This window comes from Bubalus bubalis, chromosome 7 (genome assembly GCF_019923935.1).
Source record: "Bubalus bubalis isolate 160015118507 breed Murrah chromosome 7, NDDB_SH_1, whole genome shotgun sequence".
Classification (NCBI taxonomy): domain Eukaryota; kingdom Metazoa; phylum Chordata; class Mammalia; order Artiodactyla; family Bovidae; genus Bubalus; species Bubalus bubalis.
Window position 1 is genome coordinate 96,912,890 of NC_059163.1, and position 24,808 is coordinate 96,937,697.

General features: G+C 38.1%; 2 protein-coding genes across 8 annotated transcripts in view; one reads left to right on the forward strand and one right to left on the reverse strand.

Moving 5' to 3' along the window:
* The window catches only part of CENPE (centromere protein E), an 81,362-nt gene that overhangs the window by 43,204 nt on the left and 13,350 nt on the right, over positions 1-24,808 (forward strand). For 4 of the 7 annotated variants that reach the window (XM_025290343.3, XM_044946155.2, XM_025290347.3 and 1 more), the window contains 16 exons: positions 496-786; positions 911-1,069; positions 6,217-6,501; positions 6,650-6,808; positions 7,012-7,293; positions 8,990-9,277; positions 10,265-10,423; positions 10,605-10,886; positions 11,919-12,077; positions 13,174-13,464; positions 14,082-14,240; positions 16,736-16,840; positions 18,739-18,957; positions 20,809-21,006; positions 21,638-21,841; positions 24,033-24,248. In XM_025290343.3, the coding sequence (XP_025146128.3) occupies positions 496-786; positions 911-1,069; positions 6,217-6,501; positions 6,650-6,808; positions 7,012-7,293; positions 8,990-9,277; positions 10,265-10,423; positions 10,605-10,886; positions 11,919-12,077; positions 13,174-13,464; positions 14,082-14,240; positions 16,736-16,840; positions 18,739-18,957; positions 20,809-21,006; positions 21,638-21,841; positions 24,033-24,248 (3,456 nt within the window). Of the gene's footprint in view, positions 1-495; positions 787-910; positions 1,070-6,216; positions 6,502-6,649; positions 6,809-7,011; positions 7,294-8,989; positions 9,278-10,264; positions 10,424-10,604; positions 10,887-11,918; positions 12,078-13,173; positions 13,465-14,081; positions 14,241-14,644; positions 14,936-16,735; positions 16,841-18,738; positions 18,958-20,808; positions 21,007-21,637; positions 21,842-24,032; positions 24,249-24,808 lie in introns of all 7 variants that reach the window. The other 3 variants (XM_044946156.2, XM_025290344.3, XM_025290348.3) reach the window with 3 other exon arrangements.
* Positions 3,514-4,636, reverse strand: LOC102402085 (ras-related protein Rab-7a-like). Its single transcript, XM_044946157.2, has one exon. It carries the CDS (start codon positions 4,487-4,489, stop codon positions 3,866-3,868), a length of 624 nt encoding a protein of 207 aa, XP_044802092.2. The 5' UTR covers positions 4,490-4,636; the 3' UTR covers positions 3,514-3,865.

The following is a 24,808-nucleotide window of genomic DNA, read 5'->3' on the forward strand; positions in this document are numbered from 1 at the left end:
CTTAGAAGTTCACAATCACAGTGTTGGCGGGACCAGGCTCCCTCGGAAGGCTCTAGGGAAGAATCCTTTAATTCCTCTTCCTGTCCTTGACTCCCAGCTGACACTGGTGTTTCTTGGCTTATAGCTACATGTCTCCAGTCTCTGCCTCCATCTTCTCTGTGTGTCCTCTTACCTCTTATAAGGACAAGATTTAGGATTTAGGGCCGACCTTAATCTAGGAGGATTCCTTCTCAGTCCTTAACTGATCACATCCACAGAAACCCTATTTTCAAAGAAGATCAGGTTCTCGGGGTCTGGGTAGACTTGAATTTGCTGTTTGACCCACTAGACATTGTACCTAGAAAGCTATTTTACTTTTAATGGCCCTTGTCTGCTTATTTTGGAGTAGTCGACAAGGCTATGATCATGATTATTTCAGTTTGCAAAGTAGATTTTACATAAGAATTTTAAGAGAGTATAGACAAAATAGTAATTATAAAAACTGTATTTCTTAAGAGCCAACAACTGCAAGAAAAACAGCAGCAACTGCTTAGTGTACAAGAAGAGATGAGCAAGATGCAGAAAAAGATGAATGAAATGGAAAACTTAAAGAATGAACTAAAGAACCAAGAATTAACATTGGGACGTATAAAAATTGAGAAGATAGAGTTAGCTCAGAAACTTCATGAAAATTGTGAGGAAATGAAATTCATAACCAAAGAAAGAAACGATCTAAAGAAATTACAGGAGTCATCTGAAGTAGAGAGAAATAAGCTTAAAGAACACATAAGAGAGATTGAAGCTACAGTAAGTCATGGCCTTTTCTTTCATCTATTAAATGTTTCTTTAAAGACTGAGTCGATTGGAAAGGGGGAGGCAATGTTGGATGATGTTCTTACAATTATTCTTTAAACTTCACTTCCTAATAAAGGATCTAGAAACAAAAGAAGAACTACAGATGGCCCACATGCATCTAAAGGAACACCAAGAAACTATTGAAGAACTAAGAAGAACCATTTCTGAGAAGACAGCTCAGATAATAAATATTCAGAAGAACTTAGAAAAATCCGGAACTGAACTGCAAGAAAAGGTTTGTCCTTCCTTCTTTCCATCCTTTCTTTTTCTTTCCCTTTTCTTTCTCCTTTGAAGGAAAGATAGGTAGTGAATGGGTTATAATTAATTCATTTATTGAGTAATATTTGTTGAGTTTTTAATGTATCGGGTACAGTCCTGGATTATAGAAATAAAGTGGGAACAAGGTGGACAGATCCTCTGCAGTCATAGAACTTATTTTGTAGTGGAAAGAGATTATCAACAAATAAGCAATAAAATGAACAGGATAATTTATGATAATAACAAATGCTATGGAGAAAATGAAACATACACTAGACCAACCTATGTTAAAAGCCTGTTGTGTGCTCAGTATTGAGACTATGGATATGAATAAGACATTGCTCTTTTTCCCCAATATGAGCATATAAAAAACATTCTCAATTCCAATTTGATAAATGCAGAAATATGACAGTAACACTAGTGATCATGGAAAGAGGAAATCAATCTTTACACATAAAAAATTTGTTAAGTAGCATTAGAATTCATCTGAGAATGGGGCCATTCATTTATTGGGATATAATCTGCTCAGCTCTGAATTTTCTCCTGTTGTATTTGAGAACTAATATAGAAATGAATCAGTGAAATGAAACTAGTATAGCAATGAATCAGAACTAGTATAGAAATGAATCCAGAATCACTGCAGATGGTGACTGCAGCCATGAAATTAAAAGACGCTTACTGCTTGGAAGAAAAGCTATGACCAACCTAGATAGCATAATAAAAAGCAGAGATATTACATTGCCAACAAAGGTCCATCTAGTCAAAGCTATGGTTTTTCCAGTAGTCATTTATGGATATGAGAGTTGAACTATAAAGAAAGCTGAGCACTAAATAATTGATGCTTTTAAACTTGGGTGTTGGAGAAGACTCTTAAGGGTCCCTTGGACTGCAAGGAGATCTAACCAGTCCATCCTAAAGGAAATCAGTCCTGAATATTCTTTGGGAGGACTGATGCTGAGGCTGAAACTCCAATACTTTGGCCACCTGATACGAAGAACTGACTCATTTGAAAAGACCCTGATGCTGGGAAAGATTGAAGGCAGGAAGAGATGGGAACGACAGAGGTTGGATGGCATCACCAACTCATGGACATGAGTTTGGGCAAGCTCCAGGAGTTGGTGATGGACAGGGAGGCCTGGCATGCTACAGTCCATGGGGTTGCAAAGAGTTGGACATGACTGAGCAACTGAACTGAACTGATAGAAATTAAGCATGCAGCTGATTGGATTAATAATTTATTGGTAAAGTGTACTTTGGGTATAAACTGGAGAAGAAAGAAAATTATGACAGAATATGACTAGCAGTCATGAATAGCTTGAGTAGGAATCAAGGGAAAGTGAGTAAATAGGAGATTGTGGTCTGTGGTAGGCCATGAAGGTTTAAAATCACTTTCGTTGCTATGGAGAATATCCTCGTCTTTTCCCTTTAAAAATTATGACAACATTGTCTAGATAGTACCCTTAGTATTATATGAATATCGCAAGATCCCAGTGCTTCATGAGGAACGGGAGCTACTTCCTAATGTGAAAGAAATCACTGATACTCAGGAAGCAATGGATGAACCAGAGCTGTTTTTTTTTTTTTTTCTTTGTTCTCGGTACATTTTATTGGCATCACGTTCGTCTCTTTACAGAAGAACTTGGCCCACACCCTGGGACGCAGGCCCTTGGAGGGGAGCTCTGTGAAGCAGGCTACAGTGCGGGGGGTGGGGGGTGGCCCCGCCAGGAAGCGGGGGCTCGGGGGCTCCACTGGGGAGTCGGGGGGCGGGGGAAGGTGTGCTCACCGAGGACGCCACACCCCGAGAGGAGTGCCTTCTAGAACAAAGGTACCGTCTCTAGACAGGTCTGGGAGGCCTCCTCTCCCTCTTGGACATGGATGTGAATCTAACGGGAGTTTTAAAGTGTGGAGCAGAAAAGAAAAAAAGGGAAAATGAGAGTTTTAAATCGTGAAACAGCTGTTTCTCCATTGCACACACCAAAGTATTATGCAAATCGCCTCTTGGAAAATTTAGGTGCAGAGGGAGCTGGACAGTCTCCCCTGGAGAGGTGCAAAGCGTTTGGCTCTGAAGTCTTGATAAAAGGCGTAATGATTCTCGTGTCTACTGTACAGAATACTGCCTCCTGCTGCGCTTCTCACCTCGAGATGCTGAACACGCTGCGGGCCAGACCAAGTTCAGCCCTCGGTCTCTACGCCTGCATCACAGGACTTACATAACCCAAGAATTTCTTACACTGATTTATACATTTTAATTGGTTGCATATATTAACATGTACTATAAGATTCTTTTCTACGAAGCATTACATAATAAATGGATACTGTAAAAAGATCTGATTAGTTAAAAGTAACAAGCATTACAGATACATACAAAACTCAGCCTGATCAGACTGGGTGTGAGCCTGTGATGGAGCGCAGGGCACTAGCCTTCCCACGTGGTGGCCTTCACAGGAGAGGGTGGGTAAAAAGACCACAAGACGGTTAAAAAAATCAGAACTAATTAGACACAGATTAACTGTAAACAGTTCTCTCTCCAGTGGACAAAAGGAAAAGCTTCCAGCGCAGACTCCACCCCAGGCGGGTGTGCGCAGCCGGCAGTGCTGCTGCCATGGAGCCCGCGGGGAGGGCGCTGGGGCCTGTAGGGCGTGTGCCGGGGTCGGCGGTGTGCTGGGCTCTCCGGGCAGCTGGGCGAGAGATGACTGTCTGTGTGGAGGAGGGGCTCGTGGACGAAGGCCTGTAAGTCGGTCGCGAAGGACTGTGCGCTCTGCTCTCTGCCTCTTCAGCAGCTGCAGCTCTCGGCCGAGGGCTTGGTGCGGTCGTTCTTGTCCAGTTTGATGGGCTCGGGGAACTCGTTGTACAGCTCCCCTTCCATTTCCTGCTTGAGCGCCTTCCGGGCGATCGTCTGGAAGGCCTGCTCCACGTTGATGGCCTCCTTGGCGCTGGTCTCGAAGTAGGGAATGTTGTTTTTGCTGTAGCACCAGGCCTGTGCCCGCTTGGTGGCCACCTGTCTGTTTTCGAGGTCAATCTTGTTTCCCAGCACGACAAAGGGGAAGTTCTCGGGGTCCCGGCGACTGGCCTGGATGAGAAACTCGTCTCTCCAGCTGTCAAGGGTCTTGAACGTGTTGGGGGCGGTCACGTCAAACACCAGGACGCAGCAGTCGGCGCCTCTGTAGAAGGCCACGCCCAGGGACTGGAACCGCTCCTGTCCCGCCGTGTCCCAAATCTGCATGGTCACTAGCCTGTCGTCCACCATCACCTCCTTCGTCAGGAAGTCGGCCCCGATTGTGGCTTTGTACTGGTTACTGAACTTCTTGTTCACGTACTGGTTCATGAGTGAGGTCTTCCCGTCTCCAGAGTCTCCCAGGATGATCACCTTCAGCAGCACTTTCTTCCTCGAAGTCATCCTTCAAGCGCGGCCGCTCCGCAGGGCTCCGGGCCGGGCGCGTCGCGAGGGCTTCGCCGAGGAGGAGACGGGGGCTGACCGGCGCTCGGGGAGTTCCAAGCTGCGGCTCCTGCGGGCTCCCGGGCCTCTCCAAGCTTCCAACGCCGCCGCCGCCTCGGACTTGATGGCCAAGACTCCGGCTCCGCTCCCACTTCCGCCACCGCCGCCGCCGCCGAACCAGAGCTGTTGAAAGAACAATCCAAATCAAAGATTCAACAACACTAGCAAGTATAGAAATGGAAAGTCTCAGGATGGCTGCAAAACTTCAAGAAAGTCACAAGGAAATAAAATATCTCACTAAGGAAAGAGAGAATCTTAAAATGACAGTAGAAGCATTTTAGATTGAATGTGACCAACTGAAGAGATGAGAGAAACTTTGGCTAAAGTATGTCTCTTCCTTTCCTCCCGTTTAATAAGTGTTTTATATTTTATAAGTGAGAAAGAGAGCATTCATAGTTATAATATTCCTACCAGTTTTCTTTAAGTGTCTCTTAATTACGAAGTGATTGGAAATAGAACAACTAAAAACTGCTCATAAATACTAAGAAACTATGGATAATGAAGGAAAATGTTTCAGGGAAGAGACTTGTTTTTTTAAGTATTGAAAATGATTTAGAAAAAGCAGTGTTAAATTACAGGAAAGGATAAAGTCAAAAACACGGTTTTCTTCCTGTATTTAAACTTATTTCTCCAGCATCCCATAGGCATTACCATTTCCCTCACCTATCCAGTCAGAAATCTGAGAATCAACCCTACTACTATCCCTTCCTCCCCACTCCCTCTATAATCCAAGAATCAAAACCTTGTTGATTTTAAGGCATGTGCCTAAGTGTGAAATCCTCCCACTCTTCTCCATATTCTGTCATAATTTTCTTCTCCAGTTTATATCCAAAGTACACTTTACCAATACCCTAATCCAAGCCAGGATTATTTCTCTCTGGCTTTCCTGCAGTAGCCTCCTAACTGGTCTCTCCATTCATTTCATACTTCTATAATTCATTCCCCATTCTGTGCCAAGGTGATGTTTCTCTTTAAAACTTTTTAATAGCTTATTGCTCTTGAAATACAGACTAGTGTCTGTATTTCACATGACCCTGGATCCCAGACCTTGCTGGTTTCTACCCCTGTTTCATCTACTCTTCCTCCTGTTCATTGTGCTCAGGCAACTCGATAGTCTATTGCTCTTCCACATCTCACAGCTTTCAGATGGTCTGGTCTTCCTTCCTGTAGTATTTTCATACTCCTCTTTGCCTAACAACTGCTCTCAGCCTTTAGATCTCAACTGAAGCTTTCCATCCCCCAGGAAGCCCTTCCTAATCACTCAGAATAGATTAGGTTTGCCACTGGTACCCTGAAATAACCCACCACCTCTGTTTGGTTAAGATTTGATATAATATGTATTTTTCCTTCTAAAATGTGTAAGTCTCAAAAAGGCCGATCATGTAAAGTCTCATTTACCATTTCATCTCCAACTTCTAATATTATAGGATACTGACAACACAGTGAATATTCAATAAATGTGTTAAATATCTGAATAATGGAAGAGTGGGTGAGAGGAAATATTGTTCTGGAAATAAGCTGTTAAATCCCTGATTTAATTGTTTTAGAAAGCATCCTTGTTTCTTTTCCCCAAAAATGAAATAAAGTATCTCTGGGTATCAACTGTATCATTTTATGATTCTCTTTAGATCCAAACATCTCAAGACAAACAAGAACAGTCCTTCGATATGAAAGAAAAGGACAGTGAGACTAAGAAATTAATGAATGAGATGGAGCAATTGAAGGAGCCATTCAAAGACGCAGCACTACTAAAGCTAGAAATGGAAAAGCTCGAATTGTCTGAAAGACTTCAAGAAAGTCATGATGAAGTGAAAGCTGTAGCTAAGGAGAGAGCTGACCTTCAGAGGCTACAGGAATTTCTTCAATCTGAAAAGAGCCAACTCCAAGAAAACTTTAGAGAAATAGCAGCTAAAGTATGTGTCATTCATTTTCATGTGTGTGTGTTAATATTCTGTAAGCAAATATCTTGGTAAAAACTAAACCTTTGGGGAAAAGGAATTTGTCACCATGTAATGATTATAATGTTTTCAAATTTTCTTGCAATTTCCTGTAATAATAAAGCAACTAGAAACCGAAGAGAAACTTAAAGTTGCTCACTGTCACCTAAAAGAACAAGAGGAAATTATCAGTAAACTGAGAGTGGATCTATCAAAGAGAGAAACTGAAATATCACACATTCAACAGGAATTAGAAACCACAAATGATAAATTACAGAAAAAGGTAAAATGGGAGTAAAGGAACAGGGGAAGCAAATTTAAGGGAGGTAGCTAACTAGATTACAAAGACTACTGTTTACTTACTAAATTGTTTTAGAAAGCATCCTAGATTTTTTTCCTTAAAATATATATATATACATATACATATATAAGCACATTTTTATGTGTGTTTGCGTGCAAGTATATTTTTGGCTATTTCTTTTTTAGACTCAAAAGCTTTATGAGCAACAGTTTATTACTGTCAAAGAAATCAGTGAGACTCAGGAAAAAATGAGTGAACTGGAACAGTTAAAGGAACACCTCAAAGCCAAAGACTCATCACTACAAAGAAAAGAAAGCGAGAGGCTCAAGTTGACTGAAAAAATTCAAGCAAGTCAAGAAGAATTAAAAACCATAATTAAGGAAGGAGATGAACTGGAAAGGGTACAGGAGGGCCTTCAAAAGGAAACAGACCAACTCAAAGAAAACACTAAAGAAATTGTAGCTGACGTAAGTTTCCCTCTTTTGATGTTTTTTGGTTATAAAAGTAGTGTTAAGGTAATAATGATGATGTTCACTATTAAGTTAGATTAATTTTCCTCAAATCATAAAGGAACAGAAAATCAAAGCAGAACTAAAAGCTACTTATATTCTTCTGAAGGAGTACCAAGAAACCATTAATGCATGGAATAGTTCAGAGAAGACAGATCAGGGAACAAATATCCAGAGAGGTTTAGGAAATTCAGGTACTGACAGGCAAACGTAGGTCTTGTGTTGTTTAGAAAATGACATCCTATTATTGTGTTCTTCATATCCCTTAAGGAAGAAAATAATACATCAGATCAGATCAGTCACTCAGTCGTGTCCGACTCCTTGCGACCCCATGAATCGCAACACGCCAGGCCTCCCTGTCCATCACCAACTCCCGGAATTCACTCAGACTCACGTCCATCGAGTCAGTGATGCCATCCAGCCATCTCATCCTCTGTTGTCCCCTTCTCCTCCTGCCCCCAATTCCTCCCAGCATCAGAGTCTTTTCCAATGAGTCAGCTCTTCGCATGAGGTGGCCAAAGTACTAGAGTTTCAGCTTTAGCATTATTCCTTCCAAAGAAATCCCAGGGCTGATCTCAGAATGGACTGGTTTGACCTCCATGCAGTCCAAGGGACTCTGAAGAGTCTTCTCCAACACCACAGTTCAAAAGCATCAATTCTTCAGCGCTCAGCCTTCTTCACAGTCCAACTCTCACATCCATACATGACCACAGGAAAAACCATAGCCTTGACTAGACGGACCTTTGTTGGCAAAGTAATGTCTCTGCTTTTGAATATGCTATCTAGGTTGGTCATAACTTTCCTTCCAAGGAGTAAGCGTCTTTTAATTTCATGGCTGCAGTCACCATCTGTAGTGATTTTGGAGCCCAGAAAAATAAAGTCTGACACTGTTTCCACTGTTTCCCCATCTATTTCCCATGAAGTGGTGGGACCGGATGCCATGATCTTCGTTTTCTGAATGTTGAGCTTTAAGCCAGCTTTTTCACGCTCCACTTTCACTTTCATCAAGAGGCTTTAGAGTTCCTCTTCACTTTCTGCCATAAGGGTGGTGTCATCTGCATATCTGAGGTTATTGATATTTCTCCCGGCAATCTTGATTCCAGTTTGTGTTTCTTCCAGTCCAGCGTTTCTGATGATGTACTCTGCATATAAGTTAAATAAACAGGGTGACAATATACAGCCTTGACAAACTCCTTTTCCTATTTGCAACCAGTCTGTTGTTCCATGTCCAGTTCTAACTGTTGCTTCCTGACCTGCATACAAATTTCTCAAGAGGCAGATCAGGTGGTCTGGTATTCCCATCTCTTGAAGAATTTTCCACAGTTTATTGTGATCCACACAGTCAAAGGCTTTGGCATAGTCAATAAAGCAGAAATAGATGTTTTTCTGGAACTCTCTTGCTTTTTCGATGATCCAGCGGATGTTGGCAATTTGATCTCTGGTTCCTCTGCCTTTTCTAAAACCAGCTTGAACATCAGGAAGTTCACAGTTCACATATTGCTGAAGCCTGGCTTGGAGAATTTTGAGCATTACTTTACTAGTGAATAATACATACATTAAACTAAACTTTGAAGATGATTGGCATAATTTTAGAAATAGTTCTTTTTCCTAATATTTTCTGCCTATGTCCTAACTTGCTTTATAATTTTCACAGATTCAAGAACTTCAGGAAGAAGAACATCAACTTCTTGAGATGAGAGATGTCAGTGAGACTTGGGAAAAAATATGTGAAATGGAAAACTTGAAGAAGCAACTTGAGGCCCAAAAGTCAACTCTAGAAAATACAGAATGGGAGAACATCAAGTTAACTCAGAGACTCAATGAAAATATTGCAGAAATAAGATCTGTTACAAAAGAAAGAGATGACCTTAGGAATATGGAGGAGACTCTCAAAGTAGAGATAGATCAGCTCAAGGAAAACCTAAGAGAAACAACAAGTAGAGTGAGTTACCATCTTTCACCCAACTTGTAAATGTGAAATCGTGTCCTAAAAGAACTGTAATTGATAGAGTTGGTGGAGATGTAAAAATGGTCCAACTATTGGGGAAAACTGGAGGGATGGATATGTGATGGTGGTGGTTGTTCAGTCCGACTCCTTGTGACCCCATGGACTGCAACACGCCAGGCTTCCCTATCCTTCACCGTCTCCTGGAGCTTGTTCAAACTCATGTCCATTGAGTTGGTAATGCATCCTACCATCTCGTCTTCTGTCATTCCCTTCTCCTGCCTTCTATCTTTCCCAGCATTGGGGTCTTTTCCAGTGAGTTGGCTCTTCAAATCACATGGCCAAAGTATTGGAGCTTCAGCGTCAGTCCTTTCAGTGAATATTCAGGGTTGATTTCCTTTAGTATTGACTAGTCTTCATCTCCTTGCTGTCCGAGGGACTCTCAAGAGTCTTCTCCAACACCACAGTTCAAAAGCATCAATTCTTCCATGCTCAGCCTTCTTTATGGTCCAACTCTCATATCCATACATGACTACTGGAAAACACATAGCTTTGACTATACAGACAGTTGTTTGCAGTAACCCCCAAAATCCAATTATTGCTGTTTATCTGTACACATTAGCATAATTGTGCAAAGATGTTTATAGACAGATATTCATTGCAGCAAGTTGCAATAACAAAATAAAGCAACCCCCCTCACCAATAGGAAAAATCCTCTGTGGTTGAACAAAAATACAGCACATTCAGACCATGGAATACCAGCACATAGGTAAAAAATGAGATAGAGCTGATTAAAAAGTTTCCGATGGGAAAAAGGAGTAAGAGTATCTAGAATATATTGACATCCAGAAGTTACTTTTAGAGGATGAGAACTGAGAGACCCAAGGAGGGAGGGGAATTTTTACTTCTTACCCTATGTCTTTCCTACATATTGTTGAATTGTATTATTCTGAATGTATTATTTTTCTTTCTCTAATAATAAAGGACCTGGAAAGACAAGAGGAACTGAGAACTGCCCAGATGAATCTGAAAGAGCACCAAGAAACTATCGATAAACTCAGAGGAATTGTTTCAGGGAAGACAGATGAAATATCAAATATCCGGATGAATTTAGAAAACACAAATACGGCCTTAAAAGCACAGGTATTTCTTATAATATCTAAGTAACTGAGAGTTTGAATCAGGTCTTTTGTGTTATGCAACAGGGTATGAGTTTGCCAAATGCTGAAGATAAGTAGAGATTTTCCTATTCAATTTAGAAACTATGTTTTAGCTTTCTGTTTGTATCTGTTTATATCCTAACTTACTGTTTGATTATCTCAAGGTCCAAGAACTTCAGGAGAAAGAACATCAACTTCTTAAGGTGAAAAATGATCTCAGGGAAAATATGTATCAAACAGAGCAATTGAAGAAGCAATTAGAGACTCAGAATTCAATCCTGGAAAGCATAGAAACAGAGAAGTTAAGGTTGACTCAGAAACTCTTTGAAAACGTTGAAGAAATAAAATCTGTTACTAAGGAAAGAGATGACCTAAGAAGAATGGAGGGAACCCTCAGAATGGAGCGAGATCAACTCAGGGAAAGCCTCAGCGAAACAAAAGCTAAAGTAAGTTGCACTCATTCCTCTTGCCAGCAAGTTAATGTGATGTTTTCCTTACATCGTTGAACCCTTCTTTGAAATGAGTGGTACTTTTAGTGAGAGTTAACAGGATACCACCTTTTAGGCAGGTAATTTGGTATTATTTTTGAAAATTTTAAATTCTGTAACCAGCATTTTATTTATGGGCTTTACCCTGCATGTACATTTACTCAGTTGTTTGGATAAAGAAAAAGTAATTATGTATGTGTGTGTGTGTGTGTATTCATAACACAAACATATAAACATAACATACATACCATAAAGTTGTTCGTTACAGCAATTTGTGATTTAAAAAAAGATAGGAAATAACCTAAATGTACATCACAAGGAAACTGGGTAAATATATGCAATATGTCCCAGGTGTGGAGAAGGAAATGCCAACCCACTCCAGTATTCTTGCCTGAAAAATCCCATGGACAGAGGAGCCTGGTGGGCTACAGTCCATGGGGTACAGAGAGTGGGCCACGACTGAGCACATGTCCAGGTGGCACAGTGGGAAAAGAATCCACCTGCCAATGCAGGAGATGCTGGAGATACAGGTTCAGTGCCTGAGTTGGGAAGATTCCCTGGAGGAGGAAATGGCAACCCAATCCAGTATTCTTGCCTGGGAAATCCCATAGACAGAAGACCTGCTGGGCTACAGTCCATGGGATCACAAAGAGTTGGACACAGCTGAGCGACTGAGTGTGCACATACAGTATACATGCAACCCCTAAAAAAACGAAATAGATTTGAATGTTCTAATATGAAAGCCCAAAGTAAACCTTAGGGGGAAAAGCAGGTTGTAGAAGAACACATGTATAGCATGTTCACCTCTGAAAAATATGAGTACACTGTGGGGAGGTGAGGCCAAGGGAAGGAAAAACCTACAGTTTTCTAACAACCTCAAAGATGTGGAGGAAGAAATAAGAAATTTATCATTTTTACTAAGAAAATATCGCTTTCATTATCATAACACTAAGCTATGTTGTTTTTTGTTTTTTGTTTTTTCCTATTAAGGATCTGGAAAAACAAGAAGAACTAAGAATAGCTCACTTGCATCTGAAGGAGCACCAGGAAATTATTGATAAACTCAGAGGGATTGTCTCTGAGAAGGCAGAAGAAATATCAAATATGCAAATGGATTTAGAAAATTCAAATGCTAAATTACAAGAAAAGGTATTGAGGGGGTCATGGGGCTTATATGTTCGAATACCCGATATATTCCTAGAATAAAAAGTAATGCCTAAAATCCTTGAGGGATATAAAACACTTCAGCAACATTAGAAAGCAGCTTGGTAGTTTTTACTAACCCTGAACCATATACCTGCTTGTGGCCCAGAATTTTCTCTCCTTGGGTATGTACCTAAGGAAAAAGAATGCATTCTTCCACATAAAGACATACAGGAGTGCTCACAGTAGCTGCAATCATAATTGCGAAGAACTGAAAGCAATCCATATGCCTATCAACAGGAGAATCGATATTTACATTGTGATGCTTAAGTTTAAAAGTAGGCAAACGAAAGGATAGTTAGGGAGTTTAGGATGGACTTGTGCACACTGCTATATTTTATTTTATTTTATTTTTATTTATTTTAATTGGAGGTTAATTACTTTACAATATTGTATTGGTTTTGCCATACATCAACATGAATCCGTCACAGGTATACACTGCTATATTTTAAATGGATAACCAACAAGTTCTTATTGTATAGCACAGGGAACTCTGCTCAGTGTTATGTGGCAGCCTGGAAGGGAGGGGAGTTTATAGCACAGGGAACTCTGCTCAGTGTTATGTGGCAGCTTGGATGGGAGGGGAGTTTCGGGGAGCATGGATGCATGTTTATGTGTGGCTGAGTCCCTTTGCTGTCTACCTGAAACTGTCAGAACATTGTTAATCAGTTTTATTCCAATATAAAATATTTAAAAGACAACAAATAAAATTTTTTAAAAAGCAGACAAACTGATCTGGGATGAAAAAGGTCAAAATAGTGATTTGTTCTAGGAAGAGCACACAGGTAAAGTAAGTGTTCTATATTTTGATCTGAGTTTTAGTTATATAGCTGTATGCATATGTTGAGTATAGCTGAGCTGTATACATGTAAGATTATATGTAGTCATGTATATTATATCACAAAAGACACTAAAGCCTGTATGAAATTATACAGCACATTAATGAGTAAAATGGGATAACTATTGTCTTAATCAGTTTAGAAACTATTCTTAATCCTTCCCTAAAAAATGATCCAATTAATCCTAACATGATTATCTTAAGGTCCAAGAACTGAAAGCAAATGAACAGAGACTTTTTAAGTTAAAAGAAGAAATTAGTGAGACCAAGAAAAAAATGTGTGACATTGAGCAACTGAAGAATGAATTTAAGTGCCAGAGTTTAACTATGAATAAAATAGAAATGGAGAACTTAAACTTGGCTCAGAAGCTTCATGAAAACCTTGAAGAAATGAAATCTGTAATGAAAGAAAGAGATAACCTAAGGGGACTGGAAGAGACCCTCAGACTGGAGAGAGACCTACTCAAGGCGGACCTGCAAGGAAGCATAGCTAGAGTGAGTTGTCCTCCTACTTCCTGCCAAATACCTGTTTTTATTCTAAGAAGTTTGAAAATAATCGGTGCTATTCATGAAAATTTAAATGTTATAACCTTTTTCAGGGAGACAGTTTGACAATAGTATTTTTAAAATCTATCAACAGAGACATTTGCTACAGCAGTTTCACTTGTAGGAATTTATCCTACCAGTATATCCACATATACAGGCAGAAATACAACAGCATTCACTGCAGCACCATATGTGATGAACAAAATCAGAAACAATCCAAGTGTCTGTCAGTAAGGCACTGGATAAGTGGGGTTCGTCTGTATAGTGGAAAACTAAGCATAAGAATAGGACACTCTTTACATGATACTGATTTAGAAAAATATCCAGATGGTACGAAATGTGGAAAATAAGTGGCTGAGTTGAGCATGTTACAGGACTGGGATGGGTGGGGCTAGGGTCAGGGCCTTAGACTGTATGTCCTTCTGAACTATTCTAATTTGGCAGTGGCATGTTGGTTATTTCTAACTATGAATATGTATTTTTTAAGATTTGGTTTAGCTAGTTCATTGTTAAGAAAAGGTAATGTGCCTTTATCTCATATTTCTCAATTTCTTCTGATAACAAAGGAACTGGAAACACAAGAACAACTAAAAATTGCTCATATCCGTTTGAAAGAACACCAAGAAACTATTGATAAATTGAGAGAGAGAGTTTCAGAAAAGACATCTCAGGTTTCAAATATTCAAAAGGATTTAAATAAATCAAAAGATGAATTACAGAAAAAGGTATGTGTTGTTTTGTTCTTTGAGGGAACATGTGCATGCTAAGTCACTTCAGTCGTGTCCAGCTTTTTGTGACCCATGGACTATAGCCTGTCCATGGGATTCCCAGGCAAGTATACTGGAGTGGGTGGCCATTCCCTTCTCCAGGGGATCTTCCTGATACAGGGATTGAACCCTATGTCTCTTATGTCTCCAGCATTGGCAGGCTCATTCCTTACCACTAGCACCACCTGGGAAGCCCCTAACTCTGGGGGAATAACTGTCCAAAATTATTTGTGAAATTAGAAAGGACATAGATACAGATATGTCAATATAAATATATACGTATGTATACCATAAATAGACACTATTTTACTTTCTTTAAGGAATTCTGTTTGTATTCTAACTTGTTTTATAATTATGTCAAGATACAAGAACTTCAGAGAAAAGAGCTTCAACTTCTTAAAATGAAAGAAGATGTCAGTAAAACTCATAAAAAAGTGAATGAAATGAAACAATTGAAGAAGCAGTTTGAGGCCCAAAGTTTATCTATGCAAAGTGTGGAAATGGATAATTTGCATTTGACTAAGAAACTTTATGAAAGCCTTGAAGAAATAAAAATTGTAGCTAAAGAAAGAGATGAGCTGAGACAGATAAAAGAGTCTCTCAAAATGGAAAGGGACCAATGCAGAGAAAAATTAAGAGACCTGATAGCTAGAGTGAGTTCAGAATCATTCCCTATCTAGTAACTATGAGAATCAAGCTTTTTTTGGAAAGCGTGACAATATTTTGTTGTGTGTTTATGTCTACAAACAGTAAAGGATAATGAAACTTAACTATAGTTTTCACACAAATAGAAAATGCAGTTTTAAAAAGAAGCCAAAATATTATTCAGGAAATACCACATTTTTTGTTAAGAACTTTTTAAAATAGAAGTATACTAGACATACAATACTATATGTTGTAATATACAGTACAGTGATCCACAATTTTTAAAGAGTATACTCCATTTATAGTTACTGTAAAATATTATCTATTCTCCATACGGCACAGTATTTCTGAGTAGCTAATTTTATACGTAATAGTTTGTACTTCTTAATCCCTTAGCCTTGTATTGTCCCTTTCCCCTTCTCTCTCCCCTCTGGTAACCACTAGTTTGTTCTCTATATTTGTGAGTTTGCTTCTTTTTTGTTAAATTCATTAGTTTGTTATATTTTTTAGATTCCACATGTAAGTGGTATCGTACAATATTTGTCTTTATCAGGCTTATTTTACTTGGCATAATACCCTCCAAGTCCATCCATGTTTTTTGCAAATGGCAAATTGTAGTTCCTTTTTTGTAGCTGAGTAATATTCCATTGTGTATGTGTTCCACATCTTCTTCATCTGTTCATCTGTTGATAGATATCTGGGTTGCTTCAGCATCTTGGCTATTGTAAATAGTGCTGCTGTGAACATTGGGGTACATGTATCTTTTCAAATTAGTGTTTTTGTTTTTCAGAAAATACATTTTTAATTCTGTAGTTTTAAAAAAAAAAAAAAATGTTAAATAAAGCAGACTATTTCCTTCACTGTAGTTTTTTAAAGGATTTCTAAGCCAAGAAATCACATTATTCTCAGTGGAGAAATATTTGAAGGATTATAAAAGATTAAATATTTGAAGGATTTATAAAAGATTAAATATCTCATTTCTGTGCTTCTGCCTGGTACAGTTTTAAACATAGGCTCTTGTTAGTGAGTTTTGAAGGAAAAAAGACAAGTATAAATAAGGAAATTCTTGTAATATGTATTTATAAATATTCACATATGTTAAAGAACCTGAGTCACTCTGTAAAATTCAGATGAATAAGAAATTGTATAAAATCTATAAAAAATCTTTTTTATTCTCATATTTCATTTTCCTGTTCATCATTATCTTCTAGTAAAGAAATAGTGGAAAGTAATATCATTTGTAATCTCAGTAGAAATATCAGACACTTGGAAATCATCTTTAGTGGGCCCTAACTAAATTTATAGAGACTAAATGTATTCAATAAGTATTTATTGAATAATATTTTATTTTGCACTTTTAATCAGAAATACAAAATATAAACAGGGTATGAATTTTCTGTTCCAAGGTTCTGGAAAGAATATATCAGTAGGACTTAGAGCACCATAAGTAATATACTTGGTTTTGCTTGCATATCGAGTTGGCAGCAGTGATTCTAAGGCAGAAATTTGGAAGAGTAGGAACTAGGAAATATATCTAAAATCCAATTTTCAACTATAAGTAGTAAAGGAACAGTTCCTATCTTCCAAAATTATGTGGTTTTGCCACTTTTAGCGATGGCTTGAGGTCACTCACTTAAGACTTACTGATACTGTTATTTATTTTCTGAGCATTTTTAAGACTACTTTAAGTTAGATGTGTTATATTTAATTCTATTATAGAAAAGATATTAAAATGTAATCAAAGTATATGATTAGACATATGTGAATATAGTTACAGCTGAAGTCTTGCTGATTTCTTTCTATCAAAGCAGGATCAACAGAACCACCAAGAGGTAAAATATGAAAAAAGGTTACTATGTGATGGAAACCAACACCTGATAGGAAGCCTGAGAGAAAAGTGCTGTAGGATAAAAGTAAGTGTTCTCCTGTTAAAGTTACAAATGAATATTTGTACGCTTCCAGAGGTCTAATGTGGATTAAATAGATAATGCTCAATACTTTTCTAAACTTTATAATCTAGCACTAGTATATACATGTATACATAGATACACGCATACACCACACACACAAAACAGAGGAGTTTGTGATCATCAGGCTTCACTGGAAAGGTGGTATTTGAGCAAATACCTGAAAGAGGTAAAGGATTAAGCCACACAGGCCTGTATCCAGGGAAAGAGCAGTGTAAGCGGAGAGAACAGCAGGTACAAAGGTTGCTTGGTGGGTTCCAAGGTCTTCAGGAAGGAGGACAGCCAGTTAGAAGTGAGGTCTGGAGTTAATGAGGAAGAGGCAGGCTGTGGGGCTTCAAGCGGACTGCGGGCTTACTCTGATTAAGATGGAGATCTCTTGAGAGAGACATGATCTGACTTATATTTTAAAGAAATGGCTCTGTTAGGTTGAAAATGAGTGGAAGCAGGAGGACAACTGAAAAACTAATTCCAGTAATCCAGGCCAAGGTGATAGTGGCTCAGCCCAAAGAGGTAGCCGTGGAAGTGCTGAGAAAGTGTTGGATTCTGAATATATACTAAGGGTAAAGCCAACAGGACTATTGTCACCCCTGTTAAAATGCAGTCCCTAAAAACTGTTTGTGTTGCTTATGGCTATATCTCTTAGCACAGTTCCCGACAGAAATCAGCATTGAGAATGCATTTTTTAAAAGTACAATGAATGGCATACAGTGCTGCTCATGCCATAATATGATTCATTCTAAGATTAAAGGCAGCATCCCCCCTGCAACACCCACAGATTAATGAACATCTATCTAGCTTTTCCTTAAACTATTAAAAAAAAAATTCATTGTGGTCACCAGCCCCTTCCATAATTTAACACCCTAAACTAAACATGTTATTTATTACATGATTGTAGCAACTTGATGTTCCTCCACCTGTACTCTCACCAAGGGTTCACCTGCCTGGACTTTCATCATTTGTATTTATGGGCCTAGACTCATTGTCTTCCATATGCAGGCACTGTACTTACCTCATGAGATAGGTTTCATTGTTCCATTTATAAACAAACTGAGGCTCAGAGGAAGTTTAGTGGTTGCCCAAGTTCACATAGCTAATAAATTAATAGAATAAGGATTTGAAATCAAGTCTGACAAAGTGTAAAACTTGGGCATAGAAGCATTTTTACAAATATAATTTTTACTTCCTTTAAAATAATATCTCTATATTTTGTAGATTGCATATATTCCGGTATCATTTAATATTTGATCCCCTAGAAAACTCTGTGGCAGTTATTGTAATCTCATTTTATAGTGGTGAAAATGGCTCAGTGCTTCCGCAGTCAGCGAGTGGCAGAGCTGGAATCTAAACTCAAATTCTGATAAAAGGTTAGAAAACTTAGACTCTAGGCAAATAATAGAAATGTGTGAAGAAGCTCCACCAAATTGACAAGTAATTAGTTTGATTCTTGGTCACGTATCTGCTCACTCATACTGCCCACTGTAAATATAAAACAGCATTCAGACTTGAGCTACAATACATACTATATTGAATTCACTCAAATTTCCCTTCAGACTTTATATAAACAAATGCTCCTTCAAATCATGGATGTTCAAAAGACCAAAAGGAAATGCATCAAATGATAACAATGATTGTTTCTGATTTTCTTTGTTATATTTAATTTTTTTTAAATTTCCACAGTAATTTTTATAATCCAAAATCAATAATAAGTTTCCTTTCGTTTTTAAACACAAACATCATAATTTATTTTCCTCCTACAAGAAGTAGTAAATCTTTTTGTTGCAGTTCTAGGGCTGGGACTATTTCTTGTTAAATTAGTACATTGAATAAATTCTAATTTTCTTTAGGAGCTTCTTAAGAGATACTCAGAGATGGATAATCACTATGAATGTTTAAATCGATTGTCTCTTGATTTGAAGAAGGAAATTGAAACCCAAAAAGAGCTTTCAATCAGAGTAAAAGCAAACCTCTCACTTTCATGTCCACAAACCAAACAAATCCAGAAACTTCTCACTGCAAACCAGAGGTGTTCCATGGAATTTCATAGAGTCGTGATGAAACTTCAGGTACCATTTTTTTAAGTAATATCTTTGTAAATACTGCTGTAAATTTCTATTACTAACTAACGTGTTTAAGTCCTACCTTGAAAGTTGGCCTGTCGTGCTGCAGTCCATGGGGTTGCAAAGAGTCAGACACAGCTTAGCAATAAACTTTTACTTGTTTCACTTTTTGAGAGTTCGCATATTCACTATTAAATTGAAGATTGCATGGGTCTAAGAACAGTGTGTGCAAGACCCTCAGTGCACTTAGGACCTGTTTATTCAACAAAACCTGAGCTTTGCCAGTGGACCTTTGCCAGAGTGAGTGAAGCAGACATATAAACAGGTAATAAGCATTGTTATAGAAGTACATTTAGATTGTATGACATACCAGATAAAAAGTTAGAGAAGATAAGACTGTAGTGGAAGACAGGCTTAAGCGATAAAGCTTGGAGTTCATTTTGTAGATGAGGCAGAGCCATTGGATAGTTATTTTAAGGTGCTGGCAGTAGCATGATCAGGTTATTATTTTAGATACTTCCCTATAGACAAAGAAGAAATGAGTTTGTGGCCAGAAACAGTTGCACTGGGTCCAGATAAGCTGTAACAAGTAACACTCCTACTAGGGAAGGATTCTTGGGATGGAGGGGACAAACCTGTGACAGCTCGAGATAGTAGTCCATGTGATTGATGGTCGAGGTAAGGGAGAGGAGTTTAAAATAAGAATCAAGATTCAGGCTTAGCCAGGTTTGTAGACAGTATTACCATTAACAAATAAAGAGGAGAAAGAGATTAGGTGTTCAGTTTGAGATGTTTTGAGGTAGAAATACCTGTGACAGAATGTTTATGAAGAGAGACCAAGTAAGCATTCAGTTGAGAGTCTGAGACTTGTCAGGAGAAATGTTAGGACTAATGGGATTCATATAGGTGATACATTGCACAACATCTGTGAGTAACATCACCCAGATTCTTCAAGAGACAGTAGCAAAAAAGAGCAGCTCATGGGTTCAAGGTTAGAAAAAGTCAAAGTGACGGAAGAGAACCAAGCAAAAGTGCTATCACTGAAGTCAGTGAAATTGTCTGCCAAAGATGAAGTGGGCAAGAGGGCAGATGTGTCAGCCGGCATAAGGACTGAAGAGATCCCCCCAATTTGTTGATAATAGAGCTCACTGGTGACCTCTGTCAGACTGGTTTTAGTTGAGTGGTTAAGGAAGAGGCCAAATTACAAGAGATTAAGGAATGGTGGAAGTTAGGGGAAGTGGGGAACTGGTATCTGGCCTTCCTGTTTGGTAAATTCCCCTGCAGGCCCTGATACTCTTCCACAAACCCTGGCAGTCGGATATCCAGAACTTACTAAAGAGATCCATGCAGCATATGATATTCAAATTATTATCACCTTAAAGCCAGACATCTAAATACACTTGACAAGTAAATCTTGTGACATGTCATACCCATTTTTGTTACCCGGTCAAGGTAGGCGGAAGATGTTGAAAATGATCTCAGGTATCTAGCCGGGAAACCTGGGTGGTTGATGATATAATTAACCAAAAAGAGGATAGTAGACATAGATGGGTTTCTAGGGAAAGGAATCATGTACATTTTAAGCCTATTGAAATTGAGGTGATTGTAGGACATCTATGAAGTGTATTGCAGGAGGAAGTCAGAAATATAGAACTAGAGAGAGGCCTGGAAGTTATCCTCCCAAGTTGCTGAGAAGAGAAAATTGAGAGTAGAGTGGCTCTTGCCTCATTCCTCATTTAATCAAGGAACACAGATAAACAAGAGATGCCATCCTGCCTCATAGTCTCAGGGGTTTAAAGCTTCATCTAAACATGTTACAAGTTTCATTTCCCAATTTGTTTTATGTTTCTCTGCAAGTATGTGCTAAGCTATGTTGCAAGGACAAAGGAAGAACAACATGAATCCATCAATAAATATGAAATGGCTTTTATTGATGAAGTGGAAAAGCAAAATGAACTGCTAATGAAAATACAGCACCTTCAACAAGATTATGATGTACCACCCGGAGAATCAAGGGACCTCAGATTGAACCAGAGCATGGATCTACATATCGAGGTATGATTTGCTTAAAATGGGTTTAACTAGATGTCAAGCCTTTTATCAAGTTGAAAAATACCTTTGCATATATTTAGAGTCATTTTTACTTACCAAAAAATAAAAAATCAGTTGTAGAATGACAGCTGGCGAGGTGTGAAGAGTGCCAGATAATAGTGTAGCGTCCTTTCAGAACCCCAAAGATACAGAAAATAGATGTAATATCATCAAGTGGGAATTCATGGAACCCCAGAATAAGTTTCCAAATGCCTTCTGAAACTCCCTAGATCTGTGACTGGGAGTCAGAAACATTTTCATTACAACTCCACATGAAGTGTCCTACTCAGCAGTATGAGGCCAGCGTCCAATTTCCAATACCATGTGCAGCCTGTTATGTGCACAGAAAGCAACATCCAGAGACTGTTCATATATTGTGATAATTAGTCATAGATATATAGTTTTGAGGGGCTTTAATTTGAGCAGGATTTGTAGACTTGTCTTTGTTACATAGGTTGTACTGCCAAAATTTTATTATCAATAACTAAAGTTTTAAACTAAAATTATATTTACTTTAAAATATTAAGAATAAAGTTCAGTAAGGTGTTTTTCCCTTTTTCTAATGTTCAGGTGATTTAATGCTTATTTTTCACAGGAAATTCTTAAGGACTTTTCAGAAAGTGATTTCCATAGCATAAAGACTGAATTTCAGCAAGTACTAAGTAATAGAAAAGAAATGACTCGGTTTCTGGAAGAGTGGTTGAATGCTCATTTTGATATAGAAAAGCTTAAAAATGTCATCCAGGAAGAAAATGATAGTATTTGTCAAGTGAATAACTTGTATCATAAGAAAATAACAGTAAGTAGTAATTTTCTTGTGCTACCTCATTCTTCTTGTTGTCTGCTTTAATTTTTCTACCTCATTTGTTTAAAAAAAAAAATCTAAGAAAAATTTAATTTTAAGTATTTTCTTAAAATTTATTTGTGTGTGCTTTGTGAAAAAGTTGACTGCACAACATCTTCCTTAGGATAATTAAAGATATATTTATACTTGTAAAGAAGATAAAATCTTGCTGTGTAACAATCAATTTTTTACGCTCAAAATCCTCTTGCCATTTTCCTCTTTCTATTCTCACTTTGGGCTGCTTCTGTAGGAACTGAGCCTTTTTTCCAAGCAGCCCCCGACAATGTGAGCCCAGAGCCTGTTTCAGGGCTACAGGCAACAGCTAGAGGAAACCCCTGGACAGCTAGTCAGCTGCTTCATTAGTAAGGCCGCCAGGCTTCTCACCTCGGCAGTGTCGCTGCCACACGCCCGGATCCTTCAGCTTTGATGTTCACACCGTGGTTTGTAATCATCGTTCCAAAGGTGACCAGCCCTAGGGAACAGATTCCTAAGAACCAACATCGCTTTCAGACAGTTTATTGTTTCACCTTTTACTGATCAAAATATTCATTCTACTTTCTGAAGTAATCCCTATCTCGTATACCTAGAAAAATATGCAGTAATGAGAACATTGCTTGTTACTGCATGTAACCAGTGGACAAGGAAATCGGTGGAAAAGGCACCCCACTCCAGTATTCTTGCCTGGGAAATCCCATGGAGAGAGGAGCGGGTGGGCTACAGGCCGTGGGGTCACAAGAGTCAGACCCAACTTAGTGACTAAACCACCATAAGTAACTGGAGCAGAGGGACCTGGATTAATGTTACAGCGTTTAATATTAGTGTTATGTCTCTATGTTTGGGTAGTTATTTCCAAACAAAGACTTTAACTTCATCTGGAAACAATACTTTAATCATATTGAAATATAGATAATGTTTCTAAAAAAAATAATTGCCTGTGACTGGATTGTTCATCCATCTGTTAAATAATCCAGGCTAGCAAAATAGTAAATGAGTTGTTTCAAAAAAAAAAAAAAATAGTTCACAGTCAATGGAGAAACGCATAGCCAGTGTTTGGATAAGGTAATCTCCACATATTTAAGTGTTGTTCTTGTAATGTTGAAGGCCCAGTTGTGATCAAAGAGTAGGAATTTCTCCAGCATGTTCCTACTGTTCTGCACAGGGAACTGTACTCAATATTTTGTAATAACTTGTAAGGGAAAAAGATCTGAAGAAAAAGTAAGATACATATGTATGTGTAACTGAATCACTTTTCTCTACATCTGAAACTAACACAGCATTGTAAATCAATTACACTTCAATGAAAAAAGAAAGTGGGACTCTTGCAATGAGGACCAGCATGGATATGTGGCTTCTTCCAGCACCCTGAAAAAAGCAGCTGGTAATTCTATGTAGTGTGAGGTCCTAGTTGAGAGCCATGGAGCATCCAGGATGCTGGCAAGAACACAGCTAAGTTAGGATCCAACTCTGACAAATTGGCCATAAAGCCACCCAGAAATTTTAGGTGAGACCAATAAGGCATCCATGATGACAGCAAAAAGTACATCCCTTAGAAATTAGGAAGTAAAAGGATGATATGAGTAATTTCAGAGCTAGTTAGGCTTTGATGTAAAAGAAGATATTGGTTGATCATTATTCCCTGCACAGAAATACAGGGTTTTCAGATTAATTACAAAAAGTCAGTGAATGATTTTTCCCTATAAACACTGAGGTTTAGAATGAAAATAGCTTGTTGTTAAGTTTACTGGGTATGTCCTGCTATTAGATGTCAGTTAATGTTTATATATGATGTGGTATATGTCATAACATGCATAATAACTTTAACCTGCATAATTCTTCAGATTCTTCTTTATATGTTAGTTGGGATCCAATACCGAGATTATCATCTTGCAAAGCAGTACAGGTGCTCTTCAGCCCTTACTGTTTTATTCTCATCACCAATATCCAACGTCATTTGAAATTTCAGGAACTGATTTGAACCACGAAGAATGTTCACATTCTTTTAAAGTTCTATTCTGGAGTGTGCTGAATAAAGGTGTCAGCATATGCCTTGTCCTAGAACTCTAGTATTTTCATAGTGTTTTCCTTTTTTTCTTTTATGTAATTCATTTCATTTTAGAGCTATAATGGTGTTTTTACAATCCAATAGGCTATAATGAATGAATTAACAGAGTTTGAAGAAAGAAATGCTACCATAGCCAAAGAATGGGAACATGATCTGAAATCAGTGAAAGAAAACAATCAAAAACTATTTAAAAACTACCAAGCTTTGAAGCTCTCCCTGACCTCTGGTGCTCTTGTTAATCCTACTACACAAGACAGGAATCTTCATGTCACAACAAGAGCTACACAGCAAGTCACAGAGGTGTGTACTTTCTTAGATTTTTCAATTTGCAGTTTCATCAAAATCTTAAAATGCCTTTAACATTTTGTATGACATTTATATATAACAGGTCTTACATAGCATTTCAAAGCAAAATTATAGTATTGAATGTGTTAGGGAACATGGGTTATCTTTGCATAGGTGTGATGGGCTTGTTTTTTTAAATAGAGTTCTATTGTGGCTATCATTCAGCTAATTAAACAGCTAGGTGTTATATAAGATCTTCCCTTTGGATTATGAAGCAGAAGTAACTCATAGCTTAATCTGATTACTAAATGCATACACCACTTAAAGTATTGTTACTGTACGGTGTAAGCTTCCTAAATCATGTGACTTTCTATTAAACTATAGTCTGTGTCTTTATACAAAACTAGTTTAAGGGGAAAGAGCAATTTAGGGTTTCTCTAATTATCATCAATGTCTTTCATATTGGTTAATGTTATAATCAAAATAAAAATGGAAGAGGCTAAAAATAGATTTTGTAAGCAGATTACCTGTGCAGAAGAATCAGTATGTTACTTGAATAATTCAATTACTTTACC